At 37.2% G+C, this 27,399-nt stretch overlaps 1 protein-coding gene across 1 annotated transcript; it reads right to left on the bottom strand.

Moving 5' to 3' along the window:
• Positions 1–1,010: 1,010 nt before the first annotated feature.
• ARL5A (ARF like GTPase 5A) lies at positions 1,011–26,982 on the bottom strand. Its single transcript, XM_068545118.1, has 6 exons — positions 26,636–26,982; positions 16,036–16,096; positions 15,427–15,574; positions 13,240–13,323; positions 8,169–8,320; positions 1,011–5,437 (listed from the first exon to the last, which is right to left on the bottom strand). Exons 1-6 carry the CDS (start codon positions 26,679–26,681, stop codon positions 5,389–5,391), a joined length of 540 nt encoding a protein of 179 aa, XP_068401219.1. The 5' UTR covers positions 26,682–26,982; the 3' UTR covers positions 1,011–5,388.
• Positions 26,983–27,399: the final 417 nt, after the last annotated feature.

The raw sequence follows: 27,399 nt of genomic DNA, 5'->3' as shown, positions 1-27,399 counted from the left end.
AGAGGGACATAATGTAACAAAAGGCTACTCTAATCTAAAGGACTATTTCAAGCAAAAATAATTAGAGGACTTCTTTACATCACCAATGTAAGAAGTTTTGGAAGAGAACAGTATATATTATAATAATTAAAATCATATATACATTTCACTTTTCATGCAAGATTGTTTAAAATATAAACAAAATGTAATTGTGAATCACTGAAAATACAGTCTTTGCCCCCAGAGTTTACAGTCAAAAAAGAAAGAAAGAGAGAAAGAGAAAGGAAGGAAGGAGGGGAGGAAGGGAGGGGAAAGGAAGAAAGAAGGAATGAAGGGAGGGAGGGAAGGAGGGAGGGGAAAGGAAGAAAGAAGGAAGGAATGAAGGCAGGGAAGGAGGGAGGGGAAAAGAAGAAAGAAGGAAGGAATGAAGGAAGGGAGGGAGGGAAGGAGGGAGGGGAAAGGAAGAAAGAAGGAAGGAATGAAGGCAGGGAGGGAGGAAGGGAGGGAGGGAGGGGAAAGGAAGAAGGAATGAAGGGAGGGAGGGAGGAAAGAAGGAAGGAAGGAAGAATGAACATGAGAAACATAGTAGAGTTCTATCAAATATTTCATTTTATAAGGAGAATCTAAAGAGGAAGGATTCTGGTGTGCACACACATGAAATGGCTCAAGATCGAAACAATACGACTCAAAATTACTAACCACTAAGTATGAGAATTAAGAGGCTACTCTTACACAAGCAACAAACTTTTACTAAGATTTTAAAACACAATATAATTTTCTGTGTGTTAAAATTATTTTAAAAAAACAGAAATAGAGTCTATTTTTCTAGTCTCTGCATTAACTAACACCAGGGTCATGGAGTATTTGTATTAGGAAAGAGAAAAAATGGTTTTGCTCCTGCTTCCTTAACCTATGGTTTACTCAGGGTTAAGATGGGTATTTTCAGTTTCAAGGCTTTTTAGTCAAACCAAGCAAAAATTATGACTTAAAAACCCTCAAGGCTGTATCATCAGTAAGCCAAGCACATATAATACCATAGAAAACATGTATAATTTATTAGATGGACTTAAAAAATCAACACAAATCAGTTTTAGGCACTTGTTGAGTACAGACTATGGGAATTTTCTACCAAAGAACACAATATCTAGCAGGCAAGACCATAAAGATTCAAACTTTAGTTTTCAGAACAATACACAAGGGCTAGACATTCGATAAGAAATATTGCATAATTAATCCAACTGTATCCTGTTACAATTTCTTCACAATCCCACACACGATTTTAGGATTTAATAGAAGCAGTCACTTTTTAGCATCCAAGGTTTTTAAATTCTCTTTCTTTCCTTTACTCCACCATTCTGGTCTTAAAATTATCATACATTCTTTGAGGGAGCATGATATAGAAGTTTTATTTTTTGTGTAAGTGGAACTTTAAAAAAGTATTGTCTATATTATATCTGCATCTATAGTGTCAATACATGGTGATTTGATAATTTTGATGTTTGTTACAGTCCATTTCAACAGGTTTATTTTGTAAAGATAGGCTTCTCATTACTAATTCCTTTAGACAGCTAATGTTTACCTTTGTTCCTTAAGTAAACATGAGGGGAAAAAATGGAATGTGGTCTACGGTTCTGAGGTTGTGGGGATGTCTTCAGGTTAAACACTACATATGAATTTGGTTTGGTGTCTTTTATTCCTCAAAACGTAACTCATTTTTGGTAATGGGAAGATAATACACATATAACTTAATCCCTTTCACATCTAACTAGTAGCTCAAGGAGCTGGCAGTCTAGGTAGTTCTCTTATCTTTCTGAATCTACCTTTCAGTGTGAGAAGCTAAAATTAAGAAGTATTAAAATGTTAAATAGAGTATAATTTAAAGGACTCTATTGCTGGTACGTATCTATGTGCTGTGCACACAGCAAGCCAGTCTTGTGAGGTACTCAACAACTCTGGTAATACTCTCTAATGAGCAAAGTGCAAATCAATGAATCAAGCCAGTGGCGGAGAGCAAAGAACCAGAGAACCAACTTAGAAACTAGTGGTTTGGAGAACAGTGGATATGGGTAAAGTCTAGAATATCTCTAGGACCGAGATAACGTATCTTCGTTGATGGGCAATGAAGATACAGGAGAGCAGGGGATGGCTGAGCTATGGGAAAGCCAATCTTAAAGCAAGAAGTTCCAGATTATATTTGGACAGTGGGAGAGTTCAAAGTTAAGTCATGCAAAGAAACCTTGTCTCTACCCAGCCTTGAAAGATGGATTGATTCCAGGATACGACTGGGTAACTGAGAGAAGATGACTCCAAAGTCCACAGATAATCTGGGATGTGCTACTACCCCTTATATACAAAGTAGAACACACTACAGATATATTCCCAAAAATGCCTGCAGAGGAAACTAGAAAGCTGTCTACAGTTTTTCTATGTGCACTAATATAAACAAATTTTGAGGTTGTCTGTACTGTATGTGGTTGCCGTAGTCACAGCAAGAGATGTAAAGTGCCTGTGAGAGGGGACAACAGAATCCCATTTCTAGACATCTTAATACTATACACTCAGACAGAAAAGAACATCTCAGGGACTTCCGGCCCTTCCTCAGTGCACTGCACTTCTCTGTGATCTCGCTGTCACTACCTACTAGGCACTTCTTGAAGACCAGAAAACAGACACTCTTTTCTATTCCATGCCACGCTTCTAAAAGCACTTTACCTGCATTAAAAATGCCAGACAGCAGTGCTGAAGCACTTTTTTATTCTTAAGGCAAAATGTCATATTCCCTACCCACTTTCCCCTGCCCCCCAAACTACCTGCCTTCAATGTATTCTTTGCCCATCCATGAGGGCCAAAGAAGATAGAACTGAAAAATTTCAAACAAGAATCCTTACTAGACTGTGTAAGATATACTTCCTAAATGCAATATGACAAAATTAAACATTTAAATGCGTATAGCAATATGGTTACTTTTACCAAGATATCAAGAGAAGTTGCACAACTTTCAAAATTAGTATCAAACATAGGCTATTTAAATCCAGACACATGTACAGAGGTATGAAGCTTTGTTCTTTTCAAAGCTGAGCATAATAACCCTAAATAAAATGTTTGTTTACACCCAAAAGTAGCATATTAAAAAACCAAAACCATTGCCCTTTGCTTAATTCCACTTAAAAACTACATATAAGTCACCAATATTCATGAGGCTTTCCATGTTATTTGGGAGTAATACTGTTACAATGATTTCAACGTATTTTCGTACATAAATTAAAAAAATTTTTTCCCATTGTAATTTTGGTTTTATGCACAAGTATAAAGGTACCACTTTTTTCTAATGCTTGGCCTGGAGGGTACAATATAACAAAAAAAGCATGTTTCATAAATGTGGTAAAAGATTTCATGCATTCTCATGATGCCATGTCAATCACTAAACCAACTGTAACAAAGCAGTACATGCTTTAAACATCCAATTAAGAATAAATTTTGGCTAACACCTTGATGACAAGGGAATGTGCTGGTATATTGTTGAACTGATGTGGCAGCAATTCAAGGGACTAAACCATGGTTATTCAAATTAAAAGACAAAAAGGATAAAAGGTGTGGATTTGCTGGGCTACTTTACAGAATATCTGTCTCTGATGACACTGCAACATCTACAAAATAGATTTGGGTTTTTAATATACAAGCAATTTCTTACAGTGATTTGAAAAAGTATGAGGACATATGAACAAATAAAGCTTAGTAATTTAGGATTTACTTTTGTAAAAGCAAGTTGACAAATATTAAAATGTTATACTTGCATTTTGAACATTATAATATAAATATAAAACACAAAACATCTAATTTTAAACACTGATTTCCCATGCCTGACTTGGATTTATATAACGAGCATTTTATATTTTATAGAAAGGAACTTTCAAAGTTTTGTCAATACTTATAGTATGTACTATTATTTCTCATCAAAATCTTTGAAATCTAAAAGGTCGGTATCAAAAGTAGTTTTTTTTTTTCTTGAATATTCTAAAACATGCCAGTTTGGGATTAGTCACCAGATATTCAGGGCATGAAAGATATACCAACAGAGTACCCAAGAATATGTTTTAACACATTTAGGATAAGTTTGTTTACATTTATAACAGAAATACTTTAGACTTTCAGATGCTGGAAAAAAAAAAAACCTAGCAAATGTAAAAGGTTTTGGGGCCAAGTCACTTCTTAGTAAAAATAATACATTATGTTGACCAATATTTAAACCAAATTCTTAAAAGCATTAAAAAGGATTCGTATTTTGTAATTGTCAAACAATGCACTCATGCGGTTTAAGATGATAGAGGAAAACTTACAGACACAAAAAAAACCCTCAAACTATTCCAACTCCTAAGTTAAGAAATAAGAAACTTTCAAATTAAGAAATTATCTTTGTTGCTTAGAAAATATGCTTTACTTTTCATCTCAAATTGACTTTTAAATGCTTGACATACAATTTAATATCTAAGAAGACTGTAGCTAAATTATTTGATAATATTTATAGTGTGATATTTCTTCTCTGGGTAGACATATTTCATGCAACAGTTTCCAATTAATGCTGAAAAAAATCACTTGATAATTTTAATCACAATTAATGATTGACTGAAAATAGATTAACAATTTACTCAGTAAATTTAGATGGCATAAGGTCCAGTAAAGGGGGCAATCTGGTGATTGCTCAATGTGCAATTCTGCCCATTAGTAATACTAAGTCAAGAATATGACAGATATTTTACTCAGCTGGACTACATGTTTCCATGTATGTGATTTGGTCAACAAAAAATTAGGTACACAATGTCAAGCTTTTTCCTTTCTTTTCTTTTCTTTCTTTTTTAAGAGCAGCTCAATGATTTGGGGGTTGGTTAGTATGATACGAAGAACATAGGGGAAGTACAAAATGGCACTTACCACCAATGCCAGTACTCATCTCATTATGGTTATAACTAAGGATATTATTAATTTTTGTGTTATTTCCTTTTTTTAAGAACATAAATCAAAGCCATTAACTCGAATTTGAGGTGTATACACAATACCTACACAACCCTATGCAAAATACTTTTGATAATAAAGCTCTTAAAGTTAAAAATATCCTCCTCTCCCTTTGTACTTACCACAGGCTACACAATGTCCTGAGAGGATTCTTTATGAGAAAAATGTCCATCACAGCTTTAAGACCTTGCTTTGGAAGGAACTAATGAGAAAGCAGATGGAAAGGTGAGACTTCATCTTTGTTTTCAAATAAGTGGTCTTAATTTTTCTTCTTATAGAAAAAGTTTAACTGTTTAAATCAGTTTATTATAAATATATCTAAACCATTAATTTTTGCAGCTTTCAGGTAAAGTCCAGCACTTCATTTATACAAAGTCTATGAGAATAGGTCAGTAGAGATCATCTAATCTTAAGTCGTGACATCATCCATTCAAGTCCTTGGCATAATCTATAAAGAAAATAAAATATCTTGATTAACTAAGATATTTTAGTTATGAACTAAAAAGCTATGAACAGCAAACTAAAAGAAGATATCATTTTTCATCTACCTAAACAACAAAGATTAAAAAATCAGTAATATTCAATGTTGGTGCTATTGTGGTGAAGCCATACTTTCACAGAGTGCATCTGTACATTTTTGGTTCTGTTATGTCTCTAGTGCCTAGAATACTGCCTGACACATACAAGGAGCTCAATAATTACACAGTGAATGCCCACAGAAAGTAATTTAGCAAGAAGTATCAAAAATGTTTAAAATATCAATACTCTACCCCTTTTTCTACTTTCAGAAATGTATCCTAAAAAATAATCAGAGATAAAGACAGGTTTATGTATTTTGACTGTTCATGAAAACATTCTTAATAGGAAAAAGTAAAATTTAAATGTCTGGCAATAGAGGAAAAATTTAACAAATTATGAAACATTCATATGATGAAATATTAAAAACTTCCTTTCAAAGACTATTTTACAATATGATAAAATGCTCATGATATAAATGAAGTAGAAATGACAGGATATTAAATATATAGTAGAGTTGTTAAAACAAAGTATGCACACAATATTTATGTTACATCTACATATTTTAAAAATCTGAAGGAAATAAAATCTCATATCACTAACACCAGTTACCACTGAACAATGGGTAATTGAGCATAATACAAAATACAGAAAGAGATATTCATTGTAGTAAAAGAATCTAAATGTTTAGTAAGAGAGAAATGGCTGTACATATAATTTTATAAGAAAATGAAGCACTGTTATGAAGCATTAACCGTTATCTACAAGGAGCTTTTACAGATATGAGAAACTATGCTACTATATTAATATTTAAAAAGCCAGAACTCAGATTTTTGTATAGCAGTCTAACAATGTAAAAGATGATAGAAATAGAAGGGAAAAAAGGGCAATGAGGTAAATAAATGGTTGTTTTGGTGTTGTCCCATACTTTTCTGCTATTACTCGATTCCTTACTTTTAAACTACTCATAGGAAATGATACAAAATAATAAGAATAATAGGTGAGTAAATTATTTAATTCCAAACTGTTAAAAGGTATAGTAGTTACTTAACAGCAAAGTAGAAACTGCGCTAAGCACTTAATATCCATTATCTCCATTAATGTTCACAACACCAAGACCAGAACCCTTCCCATATTACACAGGGAGCGCAGGCTTAGAGAGGTTAGCAAATGGCAGAGGTGGGAGTCAAAATGTCACCAATACTAAAACCAAGAATTTAGACCAAGGTGGTCAGACTGCACAGGGAAACAACAGAACCCCCCAAACCAAACATTTCCACTTGCCAACTGCTGCAAATGGAAGTCTACATAAACCCCAAATTGAAAAGATACCATCATCTGTTGATGTCCCCTTTTAAAAATAAAACTGCCAGAGTTCATATGTGTCCTAACTAATGATATATTTTCCACACAATTACTCGAAGTATATAAGTTAAATCTTTTATCAATCCTAGATGATCTGTCTTTGCTGTCAAATTTAGTATTATAATCAGTGCTTTTGCCTGAAGACCTTTGATAGACAAAGATAATATATAAAGATATACCTATATCCATATATGCATCTTGACATGTATTAAACTATTTGACAAAGAAATATGTAAAAGATATTTTTACTTAAATAAGTATGTGGACAATTGGTATTGTCTGATTTTTTTTTTTAATGAACAGATTTGCTTCTTTGAGGATCTAATTATGCTCTTCCAAATATCTGTAATCAGGTAACAGTAGCTTCTATTTCACTAAGATTCAGTTTCATCTCCAATTTAATTCTTTTTTTTCTCTGCTTTTAAATATATACATGAAAGCTTCTAAATAAAGGTCTTAAATTTGGGGTTGAGGTTCTTCAGGTGTCAGGAAAGGGCAGAAGCTTGTGGCATAGACAGATGAGTTTACCTGAGGTGGCAGAAATTCCCTTCCTTTTAAGACCACAGTGAAGAGTAAACCAAATATTGAATTACTGACACTATCTATCTATGCCACGTATAGATATTATATGTTATATATCTTACATATAACAATGCTAACAACCACTGCCTTCTTGAAATCCTTTCATCTCTGGGCATTAGACATGGGCAAAATTCTACTGCAGGCACCCCCTCCTGCCACACTCTCTCCAATTCTAACTCTTTTATTTTTTTTAAGTGCAGCAACTCCCTCTTGACAGCACTGATGGCATATCCGCACACTAGTCCCACATGCAAATCTTCTTCTATTTCAGCTTCTTTATGCATAAAATGTGAATTAAAAACAACTGGTCTACATGATTATTAGGAATAAATGAAACACTCTATAGAAAGCACTCAAGGCAAGGACACACTCAGCAAGTGTTAGTTCCTTTCTTAGACTGTAAGTCGCACCGCCAGTGCAGGAACTATTTCCTGACTTCTCCAGACTCATGACAAGCCCATTTCTCAGAATTCCTACAGCAACTCTATCATCCATATGCTCACATGCATTAGTTCAGTATGTTTATGTGTATTCTGTGTATGTTGTGTTTAATTCTTTACAGAACCAAGCTAAAAACTCTCTCACTGTAGACATGGACTATGTCTTACATCTCTCCCTTATAAAGTTCTGTACATGGTAACCTTAAATATTTGATTTTAAAAAGAAATACATGTTTCAAAGTTAAATACATGCTATTCATGAAGAAGACATCTTACCCCTCGCCAGTAAGAGCACAGCATGCCTGGACATGCCACTGGTGATCTTTAATAGAAGTTAGTTTCAAAAACTGGGAGATTTCTGCTACAGTCATGCATTCTTTAACATCTTGTTTATTAGCAAAGATCAGCAATCCAGCTTTCCTTAGGTCCTATAAAAGCAAACAAAACTGTAAGGGCCAGTTCGTTTTTTTCATACATTTTCCAATTTAATTAACAGATTATATTTGATAATCTTTGTAACCTAGAATTTCTCAACTACTTGACATAAAAGTATCTCATAGCTCTTAGGATGGAAAGTAAACATCAAACTGAACACATTTAAATAAATCAATCTATACTTGTATGGATTTACATATTTCTTACAGTCCTAGATTACATTTTTATGGTCCTAGGTGCTATATTTAACAAACAGTCACATCTTCCAATTTAATACATATCTAACCCTTTCCCCAACCCAAAACTAGGCTTCTATGGCTACTAAGAACTACTCTTTAGCATGGGACTCAACAGCTTTTCAAAATTCTACCCCAATCTATACTTTAGGTATAGGTATCTATACCTAAAGTTACAACCTTCTTCACAGTTTATTTAGGAAATAAACTAACTCATTATATACAATTTATACCTTAGGCCTTAGGACATTTCTCAACTGGAAGGTGCTAACCTAAACCAATCTTATTCATCTTCTGAGATCTAGCTCTTCTATCTCTGTCCATGAAGATGTGTTAGCTTTGAATATTTGATAGGGCCTTCTTAGACTACCATTCAACTTATCAAGTTTCCCAATTAGATAGTAAGTTCTACCACTTCTATGCTTTGACTCTGAGGCAAGTTCTTTAACTTTTCTGAATCTGTTCCTCATAACTAACATTTATTGAGTATCTAATCTGAGCAGGGCACCCATGATACTAACCATTTCCTGAATAAAATCTCTTTAATCCTCACAAGACTGCTACAAGATAGGCTTTACTATTCCCATTTTACAGATGAGGAAACTAAGACTCAGATGTAAGTAACTCATACGGAGTCACATAACTACTCAATAACAGAGCCAGGTTTGAGCTGAGATCTTCCTACTATAGATGCTGCCCCTCATCTGTAAAATGCTGAGACCACCACCTACCTCCTGGGGATGTAGTTTGAATGAACGAATTACTACATTTAAAGCACTCAGTTCAGTACCTGGGTTTGGCGACAGTTCAACAAATGTTAGTTCGCTTATTGCTCTGCAAATGAGGATTAGCTTTACCCTTGTGCATGCCCCCAAATGACTGATGTAACACTCTACTCACAAAGCAGACCAAAGGTTCTACGTCCCCTTTTGCTGTACTCTACCTTCCCCTCTCTCAACCATTTTTAGAGCCGGGAGCTTCCTTGATAACCTATGGAAAGTTATGAACCTTTCCCTCATGAAAATGTATATATGTTTATGCCAAAAAAAGTTTATGCATGATTTTAGGGTGTTAATAGATATCCTAAAGTCCGTTAGTGGATCCTGGGCTAAGAAACCATGATGGATGCACTCAACAAGTGGATTAAACTCTCATAAAATTCTGCCTATATATTTTAAGAGATATTGAGAAAACTAAGGTTTTGGTGCTATGTCTGCAAGTTTTCCCAGCTGTGTTGAATGCCACCTTCTTCTTAGGGATCTTAGTGGAATATTTTGGTTTCAATCATGTATATGTGTGTTTGAAGCAAGAAAGTGTTCAGTAGGTTTAAACTGACATTGCTCCACATTATTTTACTCTTGTTAGAACAGAGTTTCGATGACTTCTTTGATTCTTTCTGATGCAAATAAAAAATATTAGTAAATTTCTTATTTGGTTAAAAGGAGTTCTGCAATATGCTTTATATAACAAAGGAGGCTGACTTAGTTACAGTGCCCTCTGCAGGATGCAACTACACTACTACAGATAAGGACAGTTACCTGAAGAGCTTGGTCAGAAAGGGATACTCTAGAACATTAAGTTTTAAGAGCTCCTATTCAATTTGTTTCACCTATAGTTCAGTTCATCTGTCTATTTATATAAGGCAAAAACTTGAAGGGATGAACTATAACTAGTGCACATATACATTATCAAGTATATGGATATTTTTTCTCTTATCCTAATCAGAACATGGAACAGTTATCAATAGTTGATATATGGCTGAATCATTGAGTAGATGGACTTTCCATGGGATTTAATTCCTATCTTCCTATCGTCTAGGTTTCACTATCTCTTGCCAGTGTGTGTTGAAATCTTTCATATAGGTCAGGATTGCTAATGCTGGCATGTTCAGAGAACACACTTTAGAAATATCTGACAACAGAAATACTTGGCACAAGTTAGGACACATAGTTTATGCTATTTTATTTACAAGTAACCTATCTTCATCACTTTTAGTAACAGAATTATTTGGAGAAGCCCCTGGACTGAAAATTGGAAAACATAAGAAATAAAGTCATTTACTGAAAGGTCTAAAAAAAAGAAAAGAAAAAAAATCCATATTGAATGTACTTTTTCTAGATTTCACAGGCTCAAATATTTTTATTTAGGGTTCTTGATTTTTTTTTTTAAGCTATATTACCCACTTTTAAATATTTAGTAAGAGAGGAAAGAAAATCTTCCTTTACTTTTTATGAAATAACCTCACAACCAATTACGCATTATGATAATAGTAGAAAAGAGATACATTGGGTTAAGGCTGTTCAACTTGACTTAACAAGAGGTCAAAGTACAAGGTAAACAGTGGTGATCTTTCGTACATCACCCATTTTAAACACTTCGAAAAACTTCTGCTACATACTTCTGCTACATATCAACTTCTGTTCTTCAGAGTCTAAAAATATTTTTTAGTTTAGTCAAGAAAATGAATAACAGCACATGCAAGGCATACTTATTTAGCAACTTCTATATGCCATATGTAGTTGTCAGTTTGTTTCGCAAAGCTTCCTTTGTGAAGATAATTCCTAGAAGTTGAGTCATTCTGAATAAAATTCATCTATCCTTTTGTCTTTGGAACTTTTTAAAAATTCATGAGCTTCAAAGTTTTATGCTTCATTTAAGATGAAGCTTTCAGAAATGTATTTAAATGTTTTATAGCTCTGTATTTAGTAATACATAGAAAGAATCATTATTGGTGATGATAACACGACTCTGTTGGTTTTTGTGGTATGCATGAAACATGTGACTAACCCATGTCAAAGTTTGTTTTTCACACATTCTCATCCTTGATCCGGATGTCCTTCTCTAGAACTCTGCCTATTTGGCTCTCCCTGACCCTATTAAGTGGCTTACTCTAGCTCCCAAATTCATCTGTAATTCCCTTCTTCTCTGGTAATCTCATCCCTTCTCCTTTCACTTTCCAGCTAGGCCCTATTTCTGGCTTTTACTTTTTTTTCCTAGCAAAGAGCCTGAATGACGTGAATACCTAAATTCAAGTCCCATAAACTACTGGGCCTCAGCGTACTAATCCATAACAGATGAGGTTAATTGATCTATCCAAGTTAATGACCCAACTTATAAAATTCAATGACTTTGTTTGAGCCCTACTATTGGGCTTTGTATAATACTGATCCTCCTACATACTGGCCAGTTAGAGTAAGAATCAAATAGGGAGGCTACCTGTTTACAGAGTAAAAAATATAGTCAAGAGACAAATACATTTTGTGTCTTATTTTTCTTTTTCTAAAGTCTTCATAAAACAACCCTTTGGTATAAAATGAAGAATGATGCATTCCTGTAAAATGCAAAGGGGAAATTTTAAAAAATCCTTAGTCCCCTGCCTCTTTTATTGCTTACTGTTTCTCAAACTAGAACTGAAAGCTGTTAAATACATGTACAAAGGCAAGATGTGTTTTTTTTTAAAAACCCCAAAGGGTTTAGCACAACTGCTAGAATCAGTCCAAAACAGGGGAAGGTGCATCTTGGTGGGTATGATCACCACAAGCAAAACAGAAACTTCAGTTTACATAACCACTTTACTAAGTTTCCTTACGTCTGAAACACACCAAAATTCTTAATGAAAATCTCAAAAGCAAACCATTGAATCAATATTAAAATTAATATAGAACTTCATTACAAAGATGTCCCAGTTTTCTTAAGCTTTATTAAAATTCCACTGAATATTAACTTTTCTATTTCCACCTTTGAGTTGAGAAAGTAACATCTGCAATAAAAGGCATGCAAAAATAATCAATTGCCACTACAGTCAGCCCTCCTTATCCGTGGGTTCTGCATTCACAGATTCAACCAACCTCGGACTGAAAATATTCAGGAAAAAAAAGTTCCAGAAAGTTCGAAAAAGCAAAGCTTGAATTTGCTCACGTTTTCATAGCATTTACATTGTATTAGGTATTATAAGTAATCTAGAGATGATTTAAAGTATACCGGAGGATGTGCATACCGGTTATATGCAAATACTATGCCATTTTATACAAGGGACTTGGACATCCTCAGATTTTGGTATCCGTGAGCATCCTAGAACCAAAACTCTGCTGATAGAGAGATACGACTGTTTTATAAATATTATATGATTTTATAGTCACTATTATCATTACTGACTATATTATTCAGTTTATGTAATTTTCAAATTATGCTACCAGTAATATTTCTCAAGGACTAAGAAAATGTGGCTAGTTATAACAGTTTTGTTCAGTTAAAGAAACCATATCAGAGACCTACGAGCAACAAATTTAAATATTAGTCAGATAACTGAGTTACAATCAAGACTTGCTGTGTGTCCCTGACACTGTAAAATCTCATTTCTAATGATAATCGTCTGTATAATTAATCTATTTAAAATGCAAAATGAAAGTCAACTTAGGTCTTTTTGGCCAGGAAAACTTCTAGACCAAATTTATCTAAGATAAATGGAATTAAAATACTACAACTGACTCCTCAATCTTTCTGCTGCTTCCAGATACGCTTCCAAGTTGGGAAGTGTCAAAATTATAAAGCAGGCATGGCCAGCAGATAAAGAATTTTTTAAAAAGTTTGAAATAGTATGCTCATGAGAAAGTAGAAAGTACAAAGGTGATAGAAATATCCCACCCCCGTACATCTAATGCCAGAATCCTACTTACCTCATGGGCTAACATTTTATAGAGTTCTTCTCTAGTTACAGAAATCCTTTCTCTGTCTGTACTGTCCACAACAACTATTACAAACTAAAATCACAAAAAAAAAAATCATTAGTGATTACATAATTTGATATTTGTAAAATTTATCAAGTGTTTATTTGATTTACAGGCTAATAGCTATCAAGAAATTAGAACCTTATGGTATGGTATTACTGGAAAACCAGAGATACCTGCTATACATGGTGAAGCCTAAAGGTCTGATCCTTAATTCAAACATATTTACTAACTTTTTAAGAGAAAATAAAAGACAATATGATGTTATCATTCTTTTAGAATATTCTGCTAATATTCTAACCAATATGTAACATGTTTGTTTTCTAAATTAATATCTTGAATGCTAATGGGCCTATTTGCACCATAAGTCAGTAAGACAAAAATATGATCCTAAATTTAAGTTACTTCCAGACAGACATTATTTATTAATATCAATTTAAAAATCTAAAAGAGGGCTTCCCCGGTGGCACAGTGGTTGGGAATCCGCCTGCTAATGCAGGGGACATGGGTTCCAGCCCTGGTCCGGGAAGATCCCACATGCCCTGGAGCAACTAAACCCTGGCGCCACAACTACCAAGCCTGTGCTCTAGAGCCCACCAGCCACAACTACTGAGCCTATGTGCCACAACTACTGAAGCCTGCGCGCCTAGAGCCCATGCTCCGCAACAAGAGAAGCCACGACAGTGAGAAGCCCACGCACCGCAACGAAGAGTAGCCCCTGCTCGCCGCAACTAGCGAAACCCCGCGCACAGCAACGACTAGAGAAAGCCCGCGCACAGCAACGAAGACACAACACAGCCAAATATAAAAACAAATAAATTAATTAATAAAAAAACTAAAAGGCCATGCGTATGAGAATAAAGTAGTGTGACAGTTAAAGAAATCAATTTTTAAAAAATCAGCAAATTGAAAGAATAAATCTATATCAAAAACCATGCTCTCTTCCTTATATAAGTGGCACAACTCTTTCCTGAACTGACGATGAGACCAGATGCAATCAAAGACTCGAAAGGAGCTGTGCAGGACTGAGCTACAGTGTGCCTCTTCTTCAATTCCGTGAACACCAAAAGGCACCAGGGAAACAGGAGCAGATATAGTTGCTTTATGATGGCATTTGTTATGCCCAAGTTAATTCTGACTGCCTATTATTAGTATGTGCTATTTATTGTTTAGAACTAGCTTTTCATTTCCAAATAAACCACAGTAATTTTCAGGATCTTTTCTATTCTTCAGATTTCATCAACCATAATGCAGAAGGATAATAGAACTGCTACTTTCCCTCTTCTCTCACTTGAGACCTTACTGATACATGGTTTTATCACTGTAACACCTGTTCTACTCCAAGCCTTCTTAACAAAGCTATTAATTTTCAAGGTGTTGCCATGAACTTGATACCTGCAGCATTTTATACAGGAATACTAATTAAATATACTCCTCCAAAAGACATAATCAAATGCTTAATGGAGTGTTAGGGGATCAAGTCATTAGAGACACTTAATAGTGTCTTACTGACATAATATTCATCTGTATATACATTTAGAGATTTATTAACTTATAATCAGCACTACAGAAACAACTGTCACAGCCTTTCATCTTATAAGGTCTATACAGTGAAGCTCTCAAATGTCAGACCTTTTCTCTTGGCAAATAATATGTAAATAAAATACATGATTATGTCTAAATTGCTTTATAATCAAAAGAAAAAGAATTCTTTAATGTGCAATTGTATTGCAAAAAAGAAAACACATAGTAAAATTCTGGCCAAGAATTCAAACCATCAGAGCCCTCTCATCTAACTAGGATTTCCTCTACGCAGACGCAAATAAATAGTAAGAGAGAAATGAAATTACAAACTGTGAAATGGAATTCTTTATTAAAACAAGTACTTAAGGCAAGCTCTAGGATCAATATAAAATCAGACTAATCAATCACCAATTCTCCCTACAGAGGTTCAATGAGAATGGATATACATAACAATGACCCTGAAAGAGGGAATCAAAGATTCCACTATGTTTAAACTCTACTTATATTTAACATACTGTGATATTTCAAAAAGATGAGCTATAAGAGTTCATATCTGGAAGGTGTTTCCCAGGTATTATATTCATAGAAGACTTAGTATATTAAGAAACATACCTCTGTGTTAGTATAGTAAGTGTTCCACGAAGAACGAAGAGATTCTTGGCCACCAATATCCCACATTAGAAAACGTGTATTATTAATCACTATCTCTTCTACATTACTTCCTATTGTTGGGGACGTATGTACAACTTCATTCATAGAACTGGGAAAAAAAGTTCAAATATATTACAGTTAGCAAGGAAGCTAGATTGTTTGAACATTTTTCAATTAAGGGATAAGTCAGCATGACCTCCTTTTATATTTTGTACCCAAATGTCCCCTTTCCACTAGCACATAAGAGTGAATGAAGGGTTTAAACAGAGGTGGAGCTAGGTAGTGGACTATCTGGAATACTCTAGATTCATTCCAGGAAACTATAGAAACAAATATTTCTCTACTCTCCATAAGCAAAACAACTGAACAACATGCTCAATGTCAGATAAATCTCTAGCTCTCTAGAAACAGTTGCTTAAATTTGGCTCCTGGTTCATGGCCAACCTGCCTTCTTACAGAGTAACTTGGATTCCATATAATTTTTTATTGCTTTCATTAATCAAATATCACTCAGGCTGAAAAAGTAACTATAAACAGTAAAATAAAAAATTTTAAGTAGTTAGTACTTACAATTGGTAAAGGATGGTAGTTTTTCCCGCATTATCCAGCCCAACAATGATAACTTTGTGCTCTGAAAAAAAGAAAAACACCAGTGATTAATCAAAAACAAAAATTAAAAATTTTCCCATTTCACCCATTCTTTCCAGCTATGGTATAATTCAGTACATGGCACTTTATACCTTCTTGTAACTCAAAAGAACATCACAGCAAGACCAGAAGTACGCCATTGGCCTAACCTCCTTATTCCCCTCATTCTACACAGAGAACTCTCATCTCTCTGAAGGAAGCCAGAAGCACTACATTCTTTCCACTCTATGGAAGCCTACTCTCAGTAAAGTATCCCAAATGTAATCACAACAATTTATGGATGACTTGAGGTGTAAATGTTTCACATTGGACTAAGTCACTTAAGTTCTAAATGTGAATTTTAGGCCTTAACTGGGTATAAGTTCTAAATGTGAATTTTAGGCCTTAACTGGGTATATATAGGTGAGATGGGGTGAATGGGAAGGGAAAAAAAGGGCAGCCTTTTAAAGTTGCTGGCAGAAGGCAACTGTAAGCTATCTGAGTACATTTGAACCATAGGGTCTTTCTAACCAAATTTAAGGACCTATAGCTATGGTGGCAGCAGCTTCCTCTCCCCTTGGCTTCTAAAGCATCACTTTTTCCAAGTTTTCTTACTCTGTCTCTTGATGTTTATTTTTTTCCACTGACTCCTCTTCCTTGGGTCTTCCTTCAAACATTCATGTTTCCCAGAGCTGTCTTCTTGCACTCCTTTCACATTTTAACAAGGCATCTTGGGGCCTATCTATTGCCGCGCTGTCTAAAAACTATTCTGAAAGACGGCAGTGTGTGGAGAAAGCTAATCTCCAAAGATGGCCTCTGGATATTCATGTCCCTATATAGTTCCCCCCTTAAATCCTGGCTGGTCCTATGACTTGCTTTTAACCACAAGAATGCAGCAGAAGTGACGCTGTAGGACTTCCACACCTAGATTATCACACACCTTGCAGCTGCTGCCTGGCTCTAGGACAACTTCCCCTGGGGTAAGCCAGACACCATGTAACAAGTCCAACTACCCCAAGACTGCTATGCATGAGTGAGGAAGCTCAGGCTAATCACATGGACTGATCTTGCGGACAGAGACACACAGTTGCCCCCAGCTGTTCTAGCCATTCCAGCTGAGACGCCAGACACACAAATAGAGAAGCCACCTTGGTTGGGTATGCAGCCAGGTGGAGCCGGAGATGACTCCAGTTCTAGCTGCCATCCAAATGTAATCAAATGAGCCCCAAGCCAGAACTTCCTAACTGAGCTCAGTGAACTCACAGAACCACGAGGGACAGTAATAAATTATTCCTTTAAGTCATAAAATTTATGATTGGCTTGTTACACAGTAATAGATAACTGAAGCAAGATGGAAAAATACATGTGGTTATGTGACCCTGAGCAAATGACTTATTTCTCTCTTAGCTTTGTCACTGTAAAACAGGGACAACACTACGTCTCCTTCAGGGTTATGTCATGATTAAGACAGCACATGGGGCGTGCCTACCACCAAGAAAGACAATTCCTAATCCATGTTCCCAAACGTTTCCTAAACTCCAGTCTACCTAGTGGATAGACACAGTGCCACTCAACATAACCAAAAACCCAATATTCAAACCTGTTCCTAATTCTATCTTACTTAATTTGCTTAATGGTATTACCATTAATTCAGATGCCTTTGGAGTCCCTCAACCCAAACATCTAATTTGTCACCAAGTTCTATTCTACCTCAGAAATATATCCCGAACCTGTCTCCTCCCACTGTCCTAGTTGTACTCCTCATCTCTTACTGTACCTAAGCAGACTATCTCCAGTCCATCTTCCTATTGTTTCTAGAGTAATCTTTCTAGAAACAATAAAGCTGATAATGCCACTCTTATTTAAATGATGGCTCTCCAGTGTGACGGGAAAACAAGGTACAAGTTCTCAGCCTTGTAAATAAAGCCAGTCCCAAATGAATAGGCTTCAGCTTTATTATCCCTCACCACTACCGCCAGGTATCTAAGCTGGAGTTCAAGCTGTTCTCCCTACATAAGCTGCCACGTATGTTCACGGCAAACGTTTCTCTACCTCTACTCATGGTTTTTACCTGTGCTGGAATTATCCTCTCCAATTCTCCATTTAAAGAATTCCTACTAATCTTTTAAGGCTTAGCTTCTCAAGAAAAATCACCTTCTCCTGCTCTTCTGCCACACCTCGAATACAGCACTTATAATAATTTACATGTACACTCACTAATCTTCTCAGCTTAATGAGGCACCCTTCAAGTATATAGATCACATGCTAATCATCTTCATATTCCTAGTAACTACAACTTTTTCTGGTACAAGGTAGGTACTCAGTAAATGCTGAATTAATTAATATTCATTCTATAAATAATAAATGCTAAGGATTATAATACCTAAGAGTAAGGAGATCTTTAAGAAAAAGCTTTTGCCGTCAGGTGGTAGATATTTTCCAGATAGTTGACATTAAACATAGAGGGGAATTCCTAATGCTACATAGGTACCTCCTGTTGTACAAAAATACGAACATCAAGTAAATAGAAAATTTTAATACAATCCATTTTATCCAATCACTCATTTCTGTGAAGGAAGAGCAGGCAGCTTAGAACCACCAGGGTCCTAAACTGACTTCACCATGCTCCCCCCACGCAGGTTCTTAAAAGTCATTTTAAAAATGCAGGCCCAGTCTACCATCTTTAGAGATGACTAGGGGGAAGGAACTGAGAAAATGAAACTACCTGACAAGTGCAGTTTCTGCCTAAGGAAAAGTATGTAGGGTGACTGAATTAAAATCAGAAGATTACTTGGGGAGCATGGAATCCCATCAAAGGGAGTGTTAAAGGCTGTGGTGACTGACAAATCCATCTTCACAGGAGGGCCATACCTGCATCAGGGCCAGATTACTGAGTCCCTGGAGCAGGGTACCTTTTTACCTGGGAAGTTTTTAAACGGCATGGCAATTTTGCCTGACTCTATATTTTTCTATGTCCCCAAATTAGGCATTCCCCTTTTGATGACAGATATCTTCTTCAGTTCTAGTAATACAAGCAATGCAAACATTTTAATATAAGCAGAATTCATATTGGGCTATACTCTGACCGCTGACTTGGATGAAAGTTTTTTTAGTTTCTCACTTGAATACCAATTTTTAATAATATAATTCTTAAAAAGTCAACTTATTTTTAAGTTTCAGGAACATCATTTTGTAAACCACTATGTATTAGCTGCAGGACTAAATTTAGACAGACTTGCCAGTACTCAGGAAGAAAATACAATTATTCTGACCAATGAGAGAAATGATATTCTAAAAATAGTACAAAATAGGGGCAAAAGCAAATACAAATTTAGGCAAGGATCTATGATAAATAACTACAGACTGACTAAAAAATGCATCTGTGTGTATGAATTATACACACAGAGATCACAAATACAAGAGCACTGTCTCGTACAAGGTCCTTAATCACTTAAGGAGGTTAAACACTTACTCTAACCATGCTACTGTTCTTCAAAATATTTTGCTACTTTTCTCTTGCCATTGCTTTCAGAGCCTGCGATACACTGTCTTGAACACTCTCAATGGTGTTCTGAAGATGAATTTGATTTTAAAGGGGGAGGGGAGCCACGTGGTATCATCTCAGTCATAAGGTAAAAGGCAGCTAAGACGAATGTTACCTTTTTGTTGTTAAATGAGGTGTGATTCCTAAATGATATGATTTTTAAATGTGTCTCTAAAGAAATTCTAAAAGGAGTTTCAAAAGGTATTTTGAGGGCTTCCCTGGTGGCACAGTGGTTGAGAATCTGCCTGCCAATGCAGGGGACACGGGTTCGAGCCCTGGTCTGGGAGGATCCCACATGCCACGGAGCAACTGGGCCCGTGAGCCACAATTACTGAGCCTGCGCGTCTGGAGCCTGTGCTCCGCAACAAGAGAGGCCGCGATGGTGAGAGGCCCGCGCACCGCAATGAAGAGTGGTCCCCACTTGCCGCAACTAGAGAAAGCCCTCGCACAGAAACGAAGACTCAACACAGTCATAAATAAATAAATAAATAAGTAAATAAGTAAATAAATAAATAAAAAAGAACATGAATTTCTTTAAAAAAAAAAAAAAAAGGTATTTTGAGTAATAGTAGGACGTATCAGCAGAAAAACTATCTGGCCTCCTTTGCTTTTAAGGTGAAAACCCTATCTGGTTTTGTTTTTGAAAGTGGTCTCCTTAATTTAGCCATGCCCCACTGGACTTATTTCTTGATTTCAAACACAGTACTCTTCTACCACTTCTGTGAGGAAGGACTAACTAGGCAAAAAAAAAAAAACAAAAAACCCAACAACTAAAGAAAGATTCTGTATCATACTTGACCACAAGATGAACATGATAAGGTGAAACTACTGTGAACAAACCATTGTGCAATAAACACACATACACTGAAATAAAGCAGATGGCAGAAGAGGCTCACAACGGGATTCCAGCTCCTCCTAACACAAGTTAGTTGCCAGCTGAGGACAGAATGGAGGGAACAGTTTCAAGACACATCTTTTACAGCCACTGAATGAATGAATGAACTAGAGAATCAATAAGCTGAAATTAGATAACATAATCTGTGGTAGATAAAGATGTAAAGTCTTGTTAAGTCTTTCTTCACTAGTACCTAGAAATAAAGGAAGCACACTGGGGAGAGAAGGTTTGGTGGACGATACAGGGCGAGAATTCATGTCTGGCATGGTGGAGAGTAAACAGGAGAAAAGCGTGTCAGAGATGTTGATAGGGGAAGTAAAGATGCAACTCAAGCCACTGTCCATACTGGAAACAACCTCCCTCTTCTATTTAATTTTACAAACACAATGAATTCCTGTCACCTAAAAATGCATAAATATGCAAACATTCCTCCAAACTCTTAAGACAGAAAGCAGATTTCTAAAGTCAATCAAGTGAATGCAAGCTAACGTATTTGAACTCATGAGGGGTTTGTTTTTAGTGGTTAAAATATTTTAAAAAGAAAAAGAGAAAGAAAGAGTCTCACATCAAACATGTGCAGAACCTAGAAAATCTCCAAGGAGCCACATGTTCTGTGGAGCAGTCTGAGATCTCTTTGGAGGGCATTCCAATGAGGCCATGATCCAGAGGTCCTTCACCTCTTCACCCCACCTAAACTCCTACAAGCCACGTTCAATACCAACTTATATCTACTCCCTCCTAAGACTTGTCTCTATTTGAATATTTGTGTGTTTTTACAATAAAGCACCAATGGCTATATAACAGCTTCCTAAGTCTAAGGTATAGCACATGGGTCACAATGAGAACTATAAAATTAAGACATAATTGTGCAATGGGCTCAAAGATAAAGGTGCTGACTCAATGGTGAAGAGCCAGTGTATCCCCAACAACAGTGTTAGATTTTTCACACTTTCTAATACTAAATCAACTTCCTTTGACTATCCTTAGGTTCTTTCACCACCCCAACCTGTGTCTCTCATTACCAGAACAATGTTCTATGAAAAACACAAATTTGTAGCTAAAAACTGTTATAATGCACTTCAAAACAAACATTCCATAGAATATATAATATGTATACAAAGAGATGTTATTATGGGAAAATGTAATAAAACTTTTGGCTATACCAACTCTTTGATGCATGTGATTCATGACAAGTTTACTGCTTAGTATGGTTCTTCTTCTAGAATATCTATGCCATAGCATTCTTGCAGTTTCTCAGATAAGCCAAAACAACTATACACTGTCACAGTGCCTGGACGGAATTTTGAGTTATCACTTAGGCTTTAGTTTCCCAATCAATACTTTACTGTTTTGTCATGAAAATGCTTGTTTCCCTTCTTCACTTCCTTTTGATATACGCAGGCAGCCTACCAGTTCTGTTTACTGCCAGGTTCTAAGAGTCAATATATATATATATATATATATATATATATATATATATATATATATATATATATATATATATATATATATATATATATATATATATATATATATATATATATATATATATATATATATATATATATATATCCTACCAACTACCAGTCAGTAAATTAAGCAAAAAGAAATGTCACTGTCATCCTGGAGGACTTCTATCTCTGTGAATCATACCAAAGCCAGAAAACACAAATACTACAAATACTAAGGCAGATAAACTGAGAGTCCTCCTGATTCTTCATTCTCACCTCATATCCAAACTATCACTAAGCCCCGTGCATTCTGTCTCACATGGAGCAGAAAATCCATTTCTGTCAGGTTTACTACAGTTCTCTCAGGCCTTAACACAGAGCCTAGAATAAAGCTTGTGCTTAATAAACTATGAATGAATAAATAAAACAGATTTGGAAGACATAAAGGTTAGAAGGGAGATAACTGATCAAGTCTCTACATACTAAAAATTCAATTTGCAAAATCTAAAAGTATCATCAATAAAAACAAAGTTTGAAAATAAACTTGTGATTTACAGCAATGGTAGTGAAGTTTCAGGGGGAAAAAACTTTGCTGAATGAAAAGCAACAATTACACACGGCAAAAGTAGAGATCCAATTAGGAAACAGAAACCACATAGCAATTTGAACTTTCAAAGTTTAATTTAAAGAAAATAACTACTACAGAGGATCGGCGTAATGAGGGATTGGCTCACAAGAAGTAACTCTAAAGATTAAAGGAATGACAAATACACGGAGCATTTGCTACCTCTAGGGCTGAGAGTTTCCCCCAATTCCCCAGGACTGAGATGCAGACCTTGCTGAGGGCCGGGCCAGGGCTCACTGAATGTCAAGAGAAGTAGCTATGCAAACTTGCCAGTGGATCTTTCTGGAACTCCTCCCTCTAGGATGCTGGGGAAAACTGTTCATTGGGAGGTATTTCACTGGAGGGCCTCCATTCTGAGACCAACCGAAGTGGGTGCTAGAGGAAGCTGCTGCTGACCACTACATAGTGCAAGAGCCAGCCACTGGGGAAGATGTCCACACTGCATGAGCAGGACAGAGCCTGCTGAGCAGCACGCCATATCCAGGAAGAAAAACCCTCTCCTCTTTCAGGGTCCCTCCAACGCCGTCTACCGACAGAGCCTAACACCGTGCCAGCTGGCAAAAGAAAAATACTTAAAGGACCCAGTTCTGTATCCACAGAGCATGCAAAATGGGTGAATTTGGAGCTAAAATTTTTAATAGCAGGCACAGTTCACCCCTTTGGCTACTCAGCTTCTATATGTACTCTTCTACACTTCTGAATTCCCACACAATGAAAAAAACAACAGAAGCAGAGGTGGCTTTCCCAGCACCAGGTCTTGCAGCACAGGGAGCTTCTCCAGAACTCATTCACAACGTAGCATTCCTTTTCTAAGAACCAATCTGAAGAATGAAACAAGGCTATCCGTGAGGAAACTTCACAACTTTTTTCATAGTTCATAGTTAGTGTCTGAAAGTTCTTCCTTTTATCTAACATGAATCCTTCTTATACAAAGGAAGTTTTGATTTGTTTTGTTTCAAGAGCACTAACTCAGGCACTAGACTATCTTGGTTAAAATCTCTATCTAAAAGGTCCATCACTTTTAACTGTAGTGCCTGAAGCAAGTTACCTAATGTTTCTTTGCCCCTTTAAAACAGGGGAGAATTATCTGCCTCACAGGGTTGTGGTTAAGAGAAAATCAGTTAACTGAAGACTAAATCAACTGCATGAAACATGTAGAACCTAACCTTGCATGTCAGTATTAACTGTTATTATTTTATCTATAAAGATGATGAAGTTAGCTTATTTTCTGTCTCCCCACATAAAGGCAGGGGGTCTTGTTTGTTTTGTTCCTTGTCTTTCCCCACCATCTAGAACAGTCCCCCAGCACAAAACAGGTGTTCAAAATACGTGTTTAATAAACAAACCGAGTACTGATCATAAGCCCTTCTATACTAAAAGATACTAATGGCAACTCTTCAAAGTCCTAAAGTTGTAAACACTTATAGTTTAGTAACTGAGAAACACCTTTGGGGGGGGGAGGGGATTTCATACAAAAAAATGATGCCAGTCACTTCTTTAAGACCAGTGTCAGCAGCATATTTCTGCAGTATTTTAACTCTGGCATTTACCAGTTGCATCGTCTAGGAAACTCATTCCACTGGTACCTCAGTTTCCTCTTTTCAGGAGAAAAGAATAACTACTTCCAAGGACTGTAGAAACTTTTAAAAATGATAATATACAACAACATCTAGGACAAAGTTTGTACCCTACTGATTTAAATATCACCTAAATGGAACCTCTGGTTTTTCAAGTTTGAACAATACACAATTAGGTTTCACTGTGTACTCACATTTTAAGCTTAAACTGAAAAAGTTGTTTTAAAGGGAGCTCAAAAAAAAAATAAAAATAAAAAAAGAGAGAGAGAGAGAGAGAGATGTTACACAGTTTGTTTCATCAGCATAGCAAATTCTGTAATCCCCCAAAACTTCCTTCCAACAGTTTATGTGAAAAGAACATAGGACTGTGTTCTGTATCTTCTGAAGGTAAAATAAAGCATCCAAGATATATCTAACACACATATACATATCCAATTTAATACAGAACTAAAAAGACCAACAAGTACCTGACATTAGATGTAATGCTGAATATTTTTTAAAGTGACCCTGCTGATAAGACAACCACATCATTTAACAGGAGAGAAACAGTTTATTCACATTTTCACAACATTGACATCTAAATTTTTAGAACTTAACTTCATTAATTTCTCTTACTATTAATTCCCAACACTGAAATAAATGTCCAGTCAAAAATTACCACAAAATACAGGTAATAAGAACACTACTCAGCAATTGTTAGTGGTAACAAAGCACACATCATTATTTACTACTGGCAATAGCTGTTGGCAAAGTTCTAATTCATTCTTAAGTTACAGAGACAAATAGTTTTATCATTGACTCAAAATAGAAAGTGGAAATATCTAATTTTTCTTGCAGGACTAGAGCTCAATTAACAAGCAAAGCCTTTCTGAATTTCACAGCAGAGTTGAAATACTAGCTTTGCTAAAAATAATACAAAATTATGGATTTAAAAACTAGAATAGATCTTATCTACTATAAGCACCACCAGTATTACAGTAAGGTTAAGTTTCAATTCTTAAGACCTAGAGATTAAGTTTTCAGGATCTGTGGGCTCCACAGTCATATAGTCAAGATCCCTGCTGTTCTAGGTGAGACCCGGACCCAGAGAGGTTAAGTGACTGGTTCCCACTCACCCTTCTCTCAACAGACACAGCTAGCCAGAGACTGTGTAGATTAGAACTGGCTTTCTCCAGTTTATGAAAATTCTCCGTATCATTTGAAAATCATTTGAAATAGTGCTCTTCCATTCAGTATCATGTGATCGACACTATCATCTTTATATTTTTAAAAGATATACTAGAGATCACAAGTTCCAGTTCTGCTACCTTCCCATCGCCTTCTTACAGCAGCAGCTGGATAACGAAGGAGGAGGCGGGGATGGTTGTACATAATAGATGCCACCATTCATTTAAGTCTTTACTGGAAAACTCTGGGCTGTGACACCACCACCAGCTTACACAAGAGAAAAACACAAACTAAGTTACTGACAGCCAGGATGATGAATCACCTTACCTGAGTTAAAAAGAAACAAAAGTACACCAGTAACTATAGTGTATCTTAATGACTATGGAGTTTTTTTGTTAAAACTGTATCTTCTTTCCCCAGTTTTACACTTATTTTGTAACAAATTTCAATAAATCTGATATGCATTTCAAGGCAATGTTTGAGTTTAGATGAACTTAAGCATCTCTTTATAATACACTCCATACCTGGTAACTTAGTCATTACCTACAGTTAACAAATGTTTCATATGATATGATTTTTAAGTGCTTTCGGTGAAACACTTTACCATTTTTTAATCCAGCCCCCCAAAACCTCTAAATAAGCAACACGAGTAGGAAAGTGACCTTAAGCTTAACCTTAAACACAGATATCAATACGGCAAAAGGAGAGAGGACCATCACTACTCAGGATGCAGAAGAATCTCCCCAAAGTGGGGAAGGGCGGGGTGGAGGTGCAGGGCAGGCTCAGAAACCTGAATGTACTGGTCAAGCCAAGAGCGATTCCTCAGGTTTTACCGCATTCTGCAATCCTCGGGTGCTCAGTGGTGCGGCTGGGGCCACAACCTGTAACCTTCATCCCAGAGAACCCCAGCATTTCTCAGTGGTGTGCAAACCCACCTACTGAAGGAAAAAGGACTGAAACGTGGACCAAGAGGGACCACTCAGGGGCGTCGGACGTGAGGCAAGAAACCCTCTCCACTCCCAGTCGAAATCGGAGCAATGGGTGTATTTGAGGCATGGATTTCTTAGGAAGCTCTCCTAAGACAAAGGGCTGCAAGTCGGGACTTTCCCGAGCTGGGAGTGGGCGCGAACAGCCCCAAGGCCCGCAGCCGCAGCAGCCCGCACCCAGCGCAGAGAGCGCGCGCCACCGCGCCGCCCACACTCCGGAAGTATTCGGAGACCCCCACCCACCCGGCCAGGGCTGACGCTCTCCCTAACCCGTACGCGCTCGGCCCGAGCCCCTCACCCTGGTGATTGAACAGTCTCCATATCCTGGTGAAGAGAATTCCCATTCTCGGGCAGCGGACCCCCCTCCAGCCACCCCGGCCGCCTGGCCTCCCCCGGCTCAGGCTCAAGGAGAGGAGAGAGACGCGCCGGAGCCTCCGTCTCTGCCGCTGCTGCTCCCGCGCTGGCCGTCGGCCCGCTTCCTAGAAACCGGAGGGAGGCCGAAGCCCAGGCCGCCCTGCCGTGCGCGAGGACCCCCCGCTGCCGCCGCGGCTCCCGCCTGGCTCGCGGACATCGCCGCCGCGTTGTCTGCGGCGAGCCTCGCGGGCCACCGTCCTCCCCCAGCTCCTCTCGGGCAGCTCAGGCGGCGGCGACCGGGCGGGCGGGGGAGGCGAGGGGCGGGGCGGAGGCCACGGGAAGGCGCAGGCGCGCGGCCGGAGGGGGGCGGGGTCTGGGAAAGGGTGCCCGCCTGGCCCTAGCTTCTGTGCCGAGCCGGGCGACCTGCAGGCGGCGGGACAGAGCCCCTGGATCCAGGCAATGGGGGCTGCAGGTTGGGGCAGGTGGCTCTGGGCTGCTTGCTTTGGCGTCCCCGCCGAGTTTTGGTTTTTTTCTGCATTTCTTCCACAGAGCCAAAATGTGAACATGTCACTGAGTGCCCAGTGACCATCCCCAACCCTGCACGCACAGTACACCAAAAGTCCCACGTCCTGGCCTTCAAAGACATGGCATTCCATCAGGGGCTCTGAGGGAAGCTGAATACCTTTATCTCTCAAATCTCTTGACCTG

This window comes from Eschrichtius robustus, chromosome 5 (assembly GCF_028021215.1).
Source record: "Eschrichtius robustus isolate mEscRob2 chromosome 5, mEscRob2.pri, whole genome shotgun sequence".
Classification (NCBI taxonomy): Eukaryota; Metazoa; Chordata; class Mammalia; order Artiodactyla; family Eschrichtiidae; genus Eschrichtius; species Eschrichtius robustus.
The sequence above is the reverse complement of the archived record's forward strand: the minus strand, read 5'-3'. Positions and strand labels throughout refer to the sequence as shown.